Genomic DNA, 12,983 nt, shown 5'->3' on the forward strand with positions numbered 1-12,983 from the left:
GTAAGAGGGTCAGATATATACAGGAGGACATCGTCTGCATATAGAGAAATTTTGTGTTCCTGATTTGCTCTGAAGATCCCTTTGATATCTGCACACTGCCTAATAGTGGCTGCAAGGGGCTCCATTACCAAGGCAAAAAGCAGTGGAGACAGGGGACAGCCCTGTCTAGTCCCACGCTGAAGAGGGAAGTATGAGGAATACGTGTCATTAGTTCTGACTGAGGCCAAAGGAGATGTGTACAACAGTTTGACCCAAGAAATAAAAGTATCCCCAAACCCAAACCGCTTAAGAACATAAAACAAGTAATTCCACTCCACACGATCAAACGCTTTTTTAGTGTCCAAAGCTAAAAGTGCCTCCGGACGCTGAGAGGAGGGAGTGTAAAGGATATTAAATACACGCCTGACATTAAAAAATAAATGTCTGTTTTTTATAAATCCAGTTTGGTCAGATGAGACAATATTGGGCAAAACAGATTCAAGGCGGAGAGCCAGCACCTTAGCCAATATCTTTACATCAACATTAAGAAGACTTATTGGACGGTAGGAGGAACAACTGTGGGGATCCTTGCCTTTTTTCAGAAGAAGGGATATTGATGCCTGGCGTAAAGTTGGTGGAAGGCACTGGGAGTTTAGACTATCATCAAACACAGCTTTGAGTAAGGGGCCAAGTTTTGCTGAGAACTTCTTATAAAACTCTGTATTAAAGCCGTCCGGGCCTCCACATTTTCCACTTTGCATGCATGCAATAGCATTGTTAATTTCATCTAAAGAGATAGGGCTATCTAAATAATTCACTAACTCCTCCTCCATAGCAGGGATATTTAGGCCCCTCAAAGAAATTGTCCATTAATCTCAGATCAGTGGGGGGTTCAGATGTATATAAATTAGAGTAAAAATCACAAAACCGTTTATTGATATCCCCTAGGGTCCGATAACAATCCTGACTCAGATTCAATTTGATCAATGATATGAGTAGTAGAGGTAAGTCTCAGACTATAAGCAAGAGCTTTGCTTGGTTTCTCTCCATATTCATAGGACATATGTTTAGACTTCATCAAAGCCCGTTCTGCCTGTCCAGTAAAAAGCATATTAAATTCAGCCTGGTATATCATTCGTTGTTTATAAAGTTCTGGGGTTGGGTTACCAGCATAGACTTTGTCTACATCCAAGATGAGCTCTGTAAGTTTTGTTAGTCTGGCCATTCGTGCTTTATGGGTAGATGCACTGTAGGAGATAATCTGCCCCCTCAAGTAGGCCTTAAGGGCCTCCCAAAGCAAGGAAGGGGAAGTCTCATCATTTACATTGGTCTCTAAGAATATGTCTATGTAAACGTTAATAATCTTGCCTGGTTTTAAGCATGATGTTAGATCTGTTGACACATAAGCACACCCATTCAAACTGTTTCGCTCTCTCTCTCTCACACACACACACACTCACTCACCCACACACAAGTTCTACATATTGAACAGTATACTGCATATGATCGGCAAATATTAGTGTCTATATTGAAACATTTTATACGTTACAGATTCAAAACACACGCTGCATAACCTGAGTTCAGTTGTCTCTATTTCATTTTGTAAAACCATGGGGGAGTATGCTGTAAAAATGTAGCCCTATTTTAATATTATACTTCCTGAAACCTTTGAACTCATGCAGGTATTCCACAAGTTATTGTCATGACAATGGTGGATAAAGTTTGCCCAGTGGTGAGGGAAGATCTGAGGAAGATCTACTTCAGCAAGAAGATCAAAGAAATGGTATGTATGTTTGTGTGTGAGGAGTATCTGCATGTGTGTTCTCACACATTTGTATCACACCTCCTGAATCTTACTGTGAGGGACCAAGGCGGCCACCCCACGTTTTGGGATGTGGGCTGACTAGTGTCGGTGGTGAAGTCGGGGAAAAAACAGTGCAGGAGATGGTTGCTTCTTACAAAAATATATTTTTAGATATTTTACTACCCCAAACAAGTGCACAAGACAAAACATGGATCCAAAAGTCCAAACGTCACTCATCTCAACACAGTACACCCAATTCTGACATAACCTCACAGCAGTTAGCCTTCTTCTCTAACGCCTCCTCCTCAAGGAATGAGGCACCCTTTAAATCAGAGCTCTTCAATAGGCGGACTGGCCCGCGGAGTGTGCTCCGGTAGCATCATTCAGTTTGTGACTATGGCTAAAGGCTCATTCATGCTTCTGCATTTTCAGAGACACACAGGGACACGCACGCGCAAGAGCCCCTTGCGTGCACCTTGCGTGCCCTCGTACCCCTTCTTGCGTGCCAGCGTGTGTCGACCAATTTTTCTAAACTTTTCCGCAAGCTACGCAAGCCTCACGCAGCCCGCAAGGCTGTGATTAGTCTGCTAACTACATCCTTTCCGCAGTCTCATTCCACGTAATACCGCCATTTTTAAATGCCTGCAGACCGTCTCACAAGCTTGATAGTTTGACAGTTTGATAGTGACCTCTTTGCATTGAGTTGATTGAATTTTTTTTATTATTTACTATTATTTACTTCCGTAAATATTCGTCATAGTTTTATTAGCTTTGCTTTAGGTTCAACGTGACAGATGAACACTGCAATTTAAAATGGAATGAGTGTTTCAATATATGACAACAAAATAAAATACCCCCCCCCCCCCCCCCTCCCTGTGGTAATGCCATGAGATGAGATACCATGAGATGACAGACTTGGATCAGGAGATGGACTGTCTCATATTAACTGCTATGAGACAGATTGTATATTTAGCTCATGATTACATGGATTCTCTAGATAATTAATGTAAACTATGAAAGTCAATGTTGGCAAGAAAAAAACTCCCTAATCAGGAAGGAACCTTAAGCAGAACCACAGTAGGGGGGCAGAAGGGGAGGGGAAACAATCTGGAACATAGCAGAAGAAATCATTCATGGAGCATGATGAGCATGCTAGCATACATGTGGTAAATGTACACAGCATACATGTGGTAAATGTACACAGCATGCATGTGGTAAATGTACACAGCATGCATGTGGTATATACATAATACATACAAACATCATATCGTTTTGTATGATTAATACAAAACAGCTTAGTGGGTATACAGTGTGCTCGTATGGTTACTATTACAAGGGTAAGTAGAATAGGAACAGAAAACTATGTTGATGGTGGCAATTGTTTACATTGCAGGAAATTGTTAGCATAGAGTATGGGGTAGAATAAGTGTATGACTGTATGGTGGGGGTGGGGATGAGTATGTGTAGGCCAAGGGTTTCTACAAGTAGATCTGGTTAGAGACTACAGCAGCATCCCGCAGCGAAGATAGTCTAGACTAGGAGGGGAAGAAAGAAACAAAGTGAGTGGGTAGAGTTCAGCTGACAATATGTGTAAATGTATGTGGTGGAAAAAATGTGAATGAAAACTCAATAATCTGTGTGTGTAAACTATTAACAATCAATATAATAACCATTGTGGGTAAAATATTAACAATCAGTATAACCACTAGGATATAAAAAAATATTGAGTAGACATCAATTTGACAAACAGATAAGGATATACATTTAGGTAAGCAATTAACAGCAGGTAATATGTGTGAGAGAGAGGCTGCCTGGCCAGGTTTATGGGAATTGTATTTGTTTAGTTTTCATGAGTTATATTTAGTTATGTTTCGTTGTTATGGTGCATGCTGATTTTAGTTAGGATAGCAAGGGTGGCAGGGTACACAGCAGTGCCCAACTGGCAACCCATTGGTATTGATGTATTTGTTGAAACAATAAACAATATTCTATATAAAATGACAAGTAATATTTTCCTTTTTTAGGATCTCTGATTTTCACAGACAGAATGTGTGAGCTCACACACACACACACACACGCACACACACACGCACACACACACACACATTCACAACTTGTTACTTTACTCATTCAGTAGTAGATAGCATTGAAATCATACACCCACTGTAACAATAACAATGGGAGACTACAGCACTCAGAAGAGTGAGTTCAACCAAGAGAATGTCTAGCAATGCAACTGACCTCCACCGGAGGCACTGTGATGCCAAAGTGGGATTAATGCTGTTATTATCCACCTGGGGGCAGCACCACTACTAATCAGTGATTGTGGCAAATCAGTCAGGTATGTGTCTGTCTTTCTGTGTGTGTGTGTGTGTGTGTGTGTGTGTGTGTGTGTGTGTGTGTGTGTGTGTGTGTGTGTGTGTGTGTGTGTGTGTGTGTGTGTGTGTGTGTGTGTGTGTGTGTGTGTGTACTGAAAGAAGACAGCAAAACTTCACAGGGAGTGAAATGGCTATACAACTGAGACAGAGAGTACCAAACTAGGTACACTGAGAGTAGAGGGTACCAGTGCTGAGTGGGTACACACACAGAAGAAAACCAGACCAAGCAAAGGCGTGCTTACCTCTTGACTAACTTTTGGCTTTTAATTCACTCTTTAAAGTCTGTGGTGTTGTGTTCTTAAAGACAATAGGGGTTGCACTGTTCTGAATACTGTGAGGTCAGACAGAAGCACAGGTGTTGAGGTGGGCTGCACCCTAGCCAATAGTCATCAGTAGACGTCTCTGATCTAGTGGTGACATTTTTTGCAGAAACCACAGTGGACCAGTATGGGACATCCCACAAGCTTTGGTCCAGTGTGTGACAAAAAGCTTTGGTCCAGTGTGTGACAGTTATGGGTAACTTCACAACTGTACAACAGTACATCAATGTTAATCAAAGAGCACGTAATAGATCACCTTTTATATTATTTTGAAGATGGTGTTGCTTAAATTTGGCCACAGCAGGCATTACAAATTCAGAACAGGACTGACTGTTTTGTTGTGAATGGAATCATTTTGCTGTTTGTCCCCTGTAGCAAATTCTTTCATGCAAAGCTGTTTAGAGCAGCAGATCATGGACACACATTTTAGCAATGTGCATGGGTGATGAAATGATACTCATGACCTTGGCCCTACTCATGCTGTGCTGTACCATGTGAGCCAAAATGAGAGTCATGCAGAAGAGGGTTCAAATATTTCAAAATCTGAGGACTATCTATGGGTTATCCTTCAACTACAATTTAACATGAATCAAATAAGGCATTTTGTGCAGTTTAAGCTCTGTGTCATAAAGTTAGTGCATTTTGTTACCATTTGAATATGCTTCCATAGGCCATTGAATGCTGGGCTTCAGATTCCTCCCTGATACTTCCAACCCACCAATGACCATCATAAACACAGGTTATATATTTGCCAGGTGTCATGTCACTGATCTGGAAGCCCTTTGAAACCTCTTCTTCCACCTCATAGTTGACACAAAACCCAGCTATTCCAGACAGTGGAATAATATTTACTACAGATACTATTAAACATTTATCAAAGCATTTTGTGCAGTTTAAGCTCTGTGTCATAAACGTACCTCTTGTTACCATTTGAATATGCTCCCATAGGCCATTGAATGCTGGGCGTGTACAAAAATCCCATATTTTCAAAAGATTATTTTGAGAAAATGAGGCAGAAGAACAAATATCTAATCTTTCCAAAACAATTCGTTTCATGTTGATAAATGCTGTCATTGTTTTGCTATAGCATGCCAAAAATGGCACAAAATAGGTTTTCATCCATTTTCAAGCTTTAATATCTTCCAAACTGTGCGTCACACAGTTTTTTAATACAATATACAGAGCATACATAGGAAGGTATGTGTATATCAAGTCTCTAGCTTTAACATTGAGCTTTCCACAGGCCTTCAAAGATGCTGCAACAGAGTGTAGAGTAATATTTTCTAGCAAATTCAAGCACCCCGAATACTATGATATACCCAAGCCAGACTCTTGGAAGTCCATATTCTTCAAGTAATGGTGTCAGCCTAGACGGAGCTAGCTTAAATACTTTTCTAGTTATAGCAATTTGAAAATGGCTCTTCAGAAAAAGCATCTGAAAATGCACATAACATAGTAGTTGCTAAAATATCTTTTTGTGACAAAACTATTGGGAGTAGAGAGCTAATATTTGGGGAAGTATATGAACAACCTTGAATTTTTTCAGCCAAATCTGAGATGGTCGAGCGGGGAGATTTTCTTAAATTGGTATGTTTGGTGTGGAATGACTCTTCAATGAAAAGGTAAGATTGTTGTGAATATTTTTGAGTGAAAGACCAAGAGGATAAACAGCAAAGACATTTTTTCATAGCCTGTTTTCCTCATATTCACTAAGGGTGCCAATAATTCTGGAGGGCACTGTACATGCGGAAAGACAACCACTGCGGGCGGAGAGCAGAGAAGCGGTTTTCCCAGGGGGGTGATATCTTCACCTTCCCACTCAATGGATTAAAGGCGAGGTCTGTGATTCTGGTGAAAGGGTTCTTGATGTTTGTGCTCGACACCCAATCAAAGACAACCCTCTCTTTTGTAAAGCAACATGTTGATTGACTGGAATAGTTAAAGATTTGGTTCAAGCCACTGTTTGTTTCCCATTTACAGGGCCAGGACTGTGTATGAGTACTGGAGTTTGTTTGAGCGAACACAGTGAATGGACAGCTAGAGGACAAAAGTTAGACAAAAAGTGCATTGGATTAGAATTGTGGGCCTCATCTTTATTGAAATGTTTAACCTCTCATTTTCATTTTGACTTCTTTCTACCCTCCTTCCTTGTTCATCCCATGAAGTGCCCAGTGCGTCAATCAGCCGACTTCATCCCCTGCCCCCGCCTCTGAAACCTCCTGAGGATTCTGACTGGAGTCTTCACCGACACTGTTTTCTAAATTGCTTTGGCCACCTTGAAATCCCATGTTGTAGTCTCCAATTACACAGGGAGGGTGGGCCTTGTTCAAGAAATCCTGTCCCTGGGGACAAGTGGGATTCTTTTTTGGAAGTCTATAATTTTGTAAACATTCAAAAGAAAAAAGGCTGAAGATGTAACAGGTGTTACAAAGGTGTTGAGATGGGTATTATTTTCATCAACAGTGTTTCTTACTCTATTTCACTGCTGTGTAAACACTAAATGTCCAAGAAAATTGAAGTATAATTTAAAATCAGTGGTTGAACAAATAAGACTGAATTTGAATTATCTTTCAGGATATAGTGGAACTGATGAAACCGTCAACAAGCTAGTTGTCTACAAATAACCTCATGTTTCCTCTTCAGTGCTTGTTAACCCAAAATGGAATCCTTTTGCTAATTTAAAAAGGGCAATATTGCTGATATGTAAATTAAAGTGGTTATGTTTGTTAGTGATGAGAGGTGTGCCTAGCTGGTGTTCTATAAATCATAGCCACTGTGTTGTGAGTTGACTACAAAACAAATAATTTAATATTACCACAGAAATCTAAATTTTTACTTTAAAGGTTTTCATCTCAACTCAATTACAGTAAATGGTGGTGTGGTGTTGTATCCTACCCTAATTTAAAGTGGCAATGTAATACATACACTGGGCAAATATAACACACTAAGATTAGAGGAAGAGCAGAGGTCCCTGTATACTGGTATCCCCTAGAGAATTCAAGTAATTTCCAGTCAATTTCAATTAGAGTTCTGCAAGTGTTTTCACAAATGCTTGAAATGCTTATATATTATTAGATTACATGACATGAAAATGATTATGTATAAAACACATTCATCAAACACATCAAACCAATCTAAAAAAGAACTCTTTAAATTTGTTCATTTACACTTCACTCAATTGTCTTTCTTTTCTAATAGTCATCAGAGTTAAGGACCCACCCATGTAAGGCTTGTTCTTATTTCACTTACTGAACATGTTTAAAACGGCAATCTGCCACTATTCCACATGTATTAAACATAACATAATATCAGTTCCTTCCTCAGAACTCTTGTTTGCGCCATGAAAATAATTCAAATTAGACTACAATGCATTAACATCAACAGTACATGTAACATTAATGGGTTTTTTTTCTATTACACTAACCAAAGATGTGTCTAGATTCAAACTCTACCTCTGAAATGTTTAAGTGTAAGAAGACTTCAGTTTCACACTTTGAAGTATTATAGTAAGCTTATTTCTGACCTTACCTTGCATGGGGAGGATGGCCTGTTTGGGGGCTTTGGATTTTGAGGTGAGAGTAGATCCAGGTTTGGGTACTCTATAGCCTCTATAGCATGAACTGTTTTAGGAGCCGGACAATGCTGAACCAAATTGGCGACAGAAAGGGAATGAAAATGGATGACTGGGAGAGTGGACTAGCAGAAGGCGGACCACACCCCACAACGCTTCCTGTGTGTACCAGTGTGAGACATGAAATAGGAAAAGTAGCATCCTTATGTAACAAATTACAAACTGTTACACGCGATTTCAGAAATGAACCATTGAACTGTTGCATCAGTTGTTTACCACCAAATTCCTGTCAGGCACCGATGGTGCGTTGCATCATTGCCAATCGGTGTGAATGATGAGGACTCACCACTACACACTTACCAAACAAAGAATAGGCTTATGAACACCTAAATATCTTTTAAGTCCATTTCTATATGTATATTAACACATACTATATGGTAACTATGATCATTAAAGACCTAATTTGCCTATTTTCCAAGTGTTTGGTATAGTCATCGGTGACATGGTGTCCACTGGAAAAACTCCTTGTCTCCTAAACCTCCCCAGTAGTTTGTGATTGGGTAGAGTGGTTATCCCAGTGGTGTTGGGTCATCATGTAGGGTTGTCCTATGGAACAGTGCTTGGGGTTGGGGATCAGTCTATGCTGAAACACACACTGCAGCCAGAGAGGTCGGAGAGAGCGAGAGAAGTCTGGCTAAGTTGGGATTTTTAGACAAAGCAAAGCACGGGACCAGGTCAAGGGAATCAATAACATCAGGTTTGTGTGATTTTGTGACATCTTTGGGGATTTTTTTCTTCAATTTGACATTTAACAAGCTGTATTTAGTCACTGAATTATTATTTTTTTTAAACAGTGCAGTCCCTGAAAAGGAGTAATCAAATATTTAACAATTGAGTGAATTTATAAGGGAAAAGAGCAGGTTCAAATATCTGTAATCTTATTTATTTTTGAAGAGAAAATGATTATCAAAAGCTAATGTGATTTTAATGTGAAAGTCAATGTTTTTAGTGACTTAATTGACATTTAAAATCACAGTCCTGTAAAAATGATGATAAGTCTCTGAGACACAAGGCAGACATTAGCACTGAAATTTGAAATTAATTAAATGGTTAATTTACACTGCAGTGTATCCTGGAGGACTATGGACATTTTTCTATCTAACTTATCTGAAGAAGGCAGTTAATTTATCATTATTCTGCCGTGCACACTAGCACTCATGGCTTGGTTGACTAATAAATTGTTTGGAAGAATAGAATAGATTATACAACATGAAAAGTAACATTACTACGGTACCCATTTTCATATGAGAAAAATGCTAAAGAATTATGATACATAATCTATGTTCTATAGGGTTCTGGTGCTTCTGGTTACATATTCTAACCAGAGCCTGAGGAAGATTCCTTACTGCAGCTGTTGGTTATGTGTCAACAAAGCAGCCCATTAAGGACTAATTTAAATTTGAGATTTTTAGATGAAAATACAAACACATGATACTCTAAAGAACCGAGGATGGTTCATCTGAGATATTTTAACTTTTTGATAAATGTCATAACAGGCAACAAACTTTCTGGAAAGGCTCAGGAAGAAGAGGTTTCTTCACAAATATTGTCTCTTAATATTTGTTTTGTAGTTTCCAATGAATTGCTTCAGCATGTGAGCTGTGTTTGCTTTAGTAAGTCAGTTTTGCTGCTTTTTTTCTTTACTTAACCTTACAACACGGACATATGAGCCATATGTAGAACAGTGCCAAATACTTGTGGAACATCATAAATGTCACACACTGCACCGCTCTGTACATGGTTTCAGGTCAAATTCATATTGACCCATCTCCCGGGCAACAGAGGCAGCGCATGTTGTTCATTTACATTCATTTGGAGACAGACTCCTATGTTTGCCTAGATCTGCAGGAGTTAATCATTTTGTGCAGCGATACCAGGTATGTTTAAGATCTTAGCCACTGCCACACATAGCAAAGAAACACTGCCTTAGTCGTGTCTTCACTCACTTCAGCGATGAGACCAGGTAGGATGCTCCAAAAAGAAAGAAAAATAGCTGAGGACATGGTTGTTCATTGTTGTATTTATCTCATATTATATATGGCTTCACTGAAAATGTAACATTTTTAATTGAAGGGATTACTATATCTTTCCAACAACAAAAAACAAGGGAAGAAATTGAAGATTTTCCTTAAATGTCTTTATTTCCTCTCATTTTTGCAAAATAATAATTCCTTCATCCTTATTTCAGCTTGAATTCATTGGACGGGAAGCTACGAAGGGTTTCCTTTGTGCAGCGCAGTCATGAGCGCCCTCTTTATCAACTCCACCCTGCTCCTCATACACCGACCATCCAACGCATCTGTGGTGGTACTGACAGTGTTCGAGGGGTGCAAGGATAAGCCTGAGGTCCTGCTGTTTTATTTCTGCCTGCAGTTCATCAACCTGTTCATGGGCGTCCCGGCCAACGTCATGGTCCTCTGGCTCATCCACAAGACCAAGGGGGACTCCTCCACGTCAGACATCTTCATCTTGCACCTGGCCGTCCTGGACACTTTCTTTTGCCTTATCCCGCCTCTGGAGTTCGCCAATCTCATGTATCTGACGGCGGACACCACCTGGTACGTCCTGCGCTTCTTCTACGGAGTGAAGGACTCCTCGCCCCTCTTTCTCTCCTGCATCTGCATGGACCGCTACATGGCCGTGCGCCACCCCATCACCTTCACCGAGCTCAAGGACCGGAAGCACCGGCCTGTCTGTGCCGCCGTGGTGTGGCTCGTCACACTGGCGTACTCCGCCGCCAAGTGTGTGGGGAACATCCCAAACTTCGAAAAGGCCTTCACCGTCATGATCCTGGCTGCCTTCGTCTTCATGGTCTTCTGCAATGTCTCCATCCTCTGGGCCCTGAGACAATCAGGGCCCGGACGCGACGAGATGCACCCGGTCAAGAAGAGGGCCTTCAAGATGGTGCTCATCATCCTGGCCATCATTGTCGTCAACTATTTCCCACCCGTTGCCCTCTTCCCGTTCCAGGAGTACTTTGCAGATGACGTGTTCCGCTGCTACATCCACTACATCGCCTTCGGCTTCATGGACATCAGCAGCAGCATTCAGCCGGTGCTCTACCTCTCCAAGGTGAAGCTGGCTATTCCCTCATGCAGAAATAAAGCCTGCTGCTGCTGTACTGTGACTGGTGAAATGCAGGTGAGCACATAAGGATACGTTCAGGTCCACGTAATCAATATAATATAATGAAAGAACAAGTCATAGTCTCTTTTCAATAGATTTGTGCTAATTTTGTGGTGGTAATGTGATATGGTTTAGTCACCTCCACTTGGGGGACTGGGTGAGCTCCATTTACTGCAATTTACTCCAAACTCATGCTTGACACTTTTGGTGTTTATATAAATATTATGTATTATCATTTAAGTTTTAGATTTTTTTTGTATTACACACCCTGTATACATATTATCTAAATATAAAAGAGTCTTGAAATTGAAATTGAGCAAATTACATAACACTATTTCTGTATTATATTAAAGATACTTCTCTCTATTTCTGTATTATATTAAAGATACTGACAAGACGGATTTGTGTGATAAAGAAACTAATATAACAGTTAAAAGAAAAACAGTTCTAATAGTATGCTACGTATGACCATGGTTTAATGAACTATATCTGTATGTATGAGTTGGTACTTTCTGTTTGATAGACAAAATGCTGATCTCCCGACAACATGGCATAAAAAGCATATTACCTATTGAAAGTCAATTGAAACAATGTTAAACGTTATGGCCTTTCATAAATAATAAACGTATGTATATTATATTTGTTTTTCATAAGGACACTTAATTAGGAAATAAGGGGACTTCCTTATTGCAGTTTGACACTTCGCTGAATATTTTGTGACAATGTCTCCTTAATATGATATGTTTTTTTTTTTTACACCTTTCAGTGATGAAATAAAAGTACATTCTATGTAATTTACAAGAGCTTGACTAATGATACCCTCCTTTTTAAAATGTATTCCCTACCTTTCGATACCTTTCTGAATATAGACTTTTAAGTGGTGGTATAAGGAAATGTAAATGTACACTAAACACGGTCTGCAGCATAGGTAAAGTGACTGCAAATAACAATATCACACAGCTGTAGCCACTCAACAATGATAGATTTCTAACAAGCTGAAATTGTTCTAAATCGTAAAAACAGTCTGGTCATGTGATGTTTATTGTACTGTACTGATGTGCTGTAATGTCAGAGACCAGAACCTTATTTAATTCTTACTTTTTTGATGTGACGAAGTAGGCAAACAGGATGTTGCAATGGCAAAATGTATAATTGCTTTGCATGTGAATGGGTAACAGAGAACAGTCTTACACACTACCATATAACGGGTGAAACCACTGCCAAGATTATTAGAATTAGTCAAGGGTGCCAATGCAGTGACACTAATGAAATGCCCTGGCCACCACACCACAACGCCAAACAATCTCGCTGGAACACTGAATTGGAACACAGCAGCACCTGTGGCAACCTGACCCTCTCCAAGGAGAAGCGGAGTATTTCCCCCGGGTGAAAATTAAGGACCCGGCTGCATCAGTGCAGCCAGTGCTGACCCAGAGGTGAAGGCTCACAGTGAGAGCATTAGTCAGGCTCAATAACAGGAGTGTCATGCAAACGCACAAACATAACTCAGATTACGGCAACAGAATCATCACCACCGTATATTCCAGGTGTATCACTGCAGCACAGTGTTTGGCACGAATGTTGGGCACTATGATGGTGACTGCAGGGTATCAGGTGACGTTGGAACAAAACGGGTGGATCTGTGGAAGACTTGGCCACATCCAGTCCAGTATCACCTGCCGTTTGGAAGGCGGAAACTTAAACATTTTTTGTAAAGACTGTTAATTTCTCTTTGGCAAGACACA

General features: G+C 40.1%; 1 protein-coding gene across 1 annotated transcript; it reads left to right on the top strand.

The window, feature by feature from the left end:
• Nucleotides 1-10,154: 10,154 nt before the first annotated feature.
• Nucleotides 10,155-12,851, top strand: LOC105901600 (uracil nucleotide/cysteinyl leukotriene receptor). The gene has a single exon (XM_042709319.1). It carries the CDS (start codon nucleotides 10,354-10,356, stop codon nucleotides 11,263-11,265), a length of 912 nt encoding a protein of 303 aa, XP_042565253.1. The 5' UTR covers nucleotides 10,155-10,353; the 3' UTR covers nucleotides 11,266-12,851.
• The last annotated feature ends 132 nt before the right edge of the window (nucleotides 12,852-12,983 follow it).

Source organism: Clupea harengus, chromosome 12, assembly GCF_900700415.2.
Source record: "Clupea harengus chromosome 12, Ch_v2.0.2, whole genome shotgun sequence".
Classification (NCBI taxonomy): domain Eukaryota; kingdom Metazoa; phylum Chordata; class Actinopteri; order Clupeiformes; family Clupeidae; genus Clupea; species Clupea harengus.

Bases quoted from the DNA above. Each gene is read 5' to 3' on its own strand.
- LOC105901600 (XM_042709319.1), top strand. From the start codon at position 10,354: ATGAGCGCCCTCTTTATCAACTCCACCCTGCTCCTCATACACCGACCA.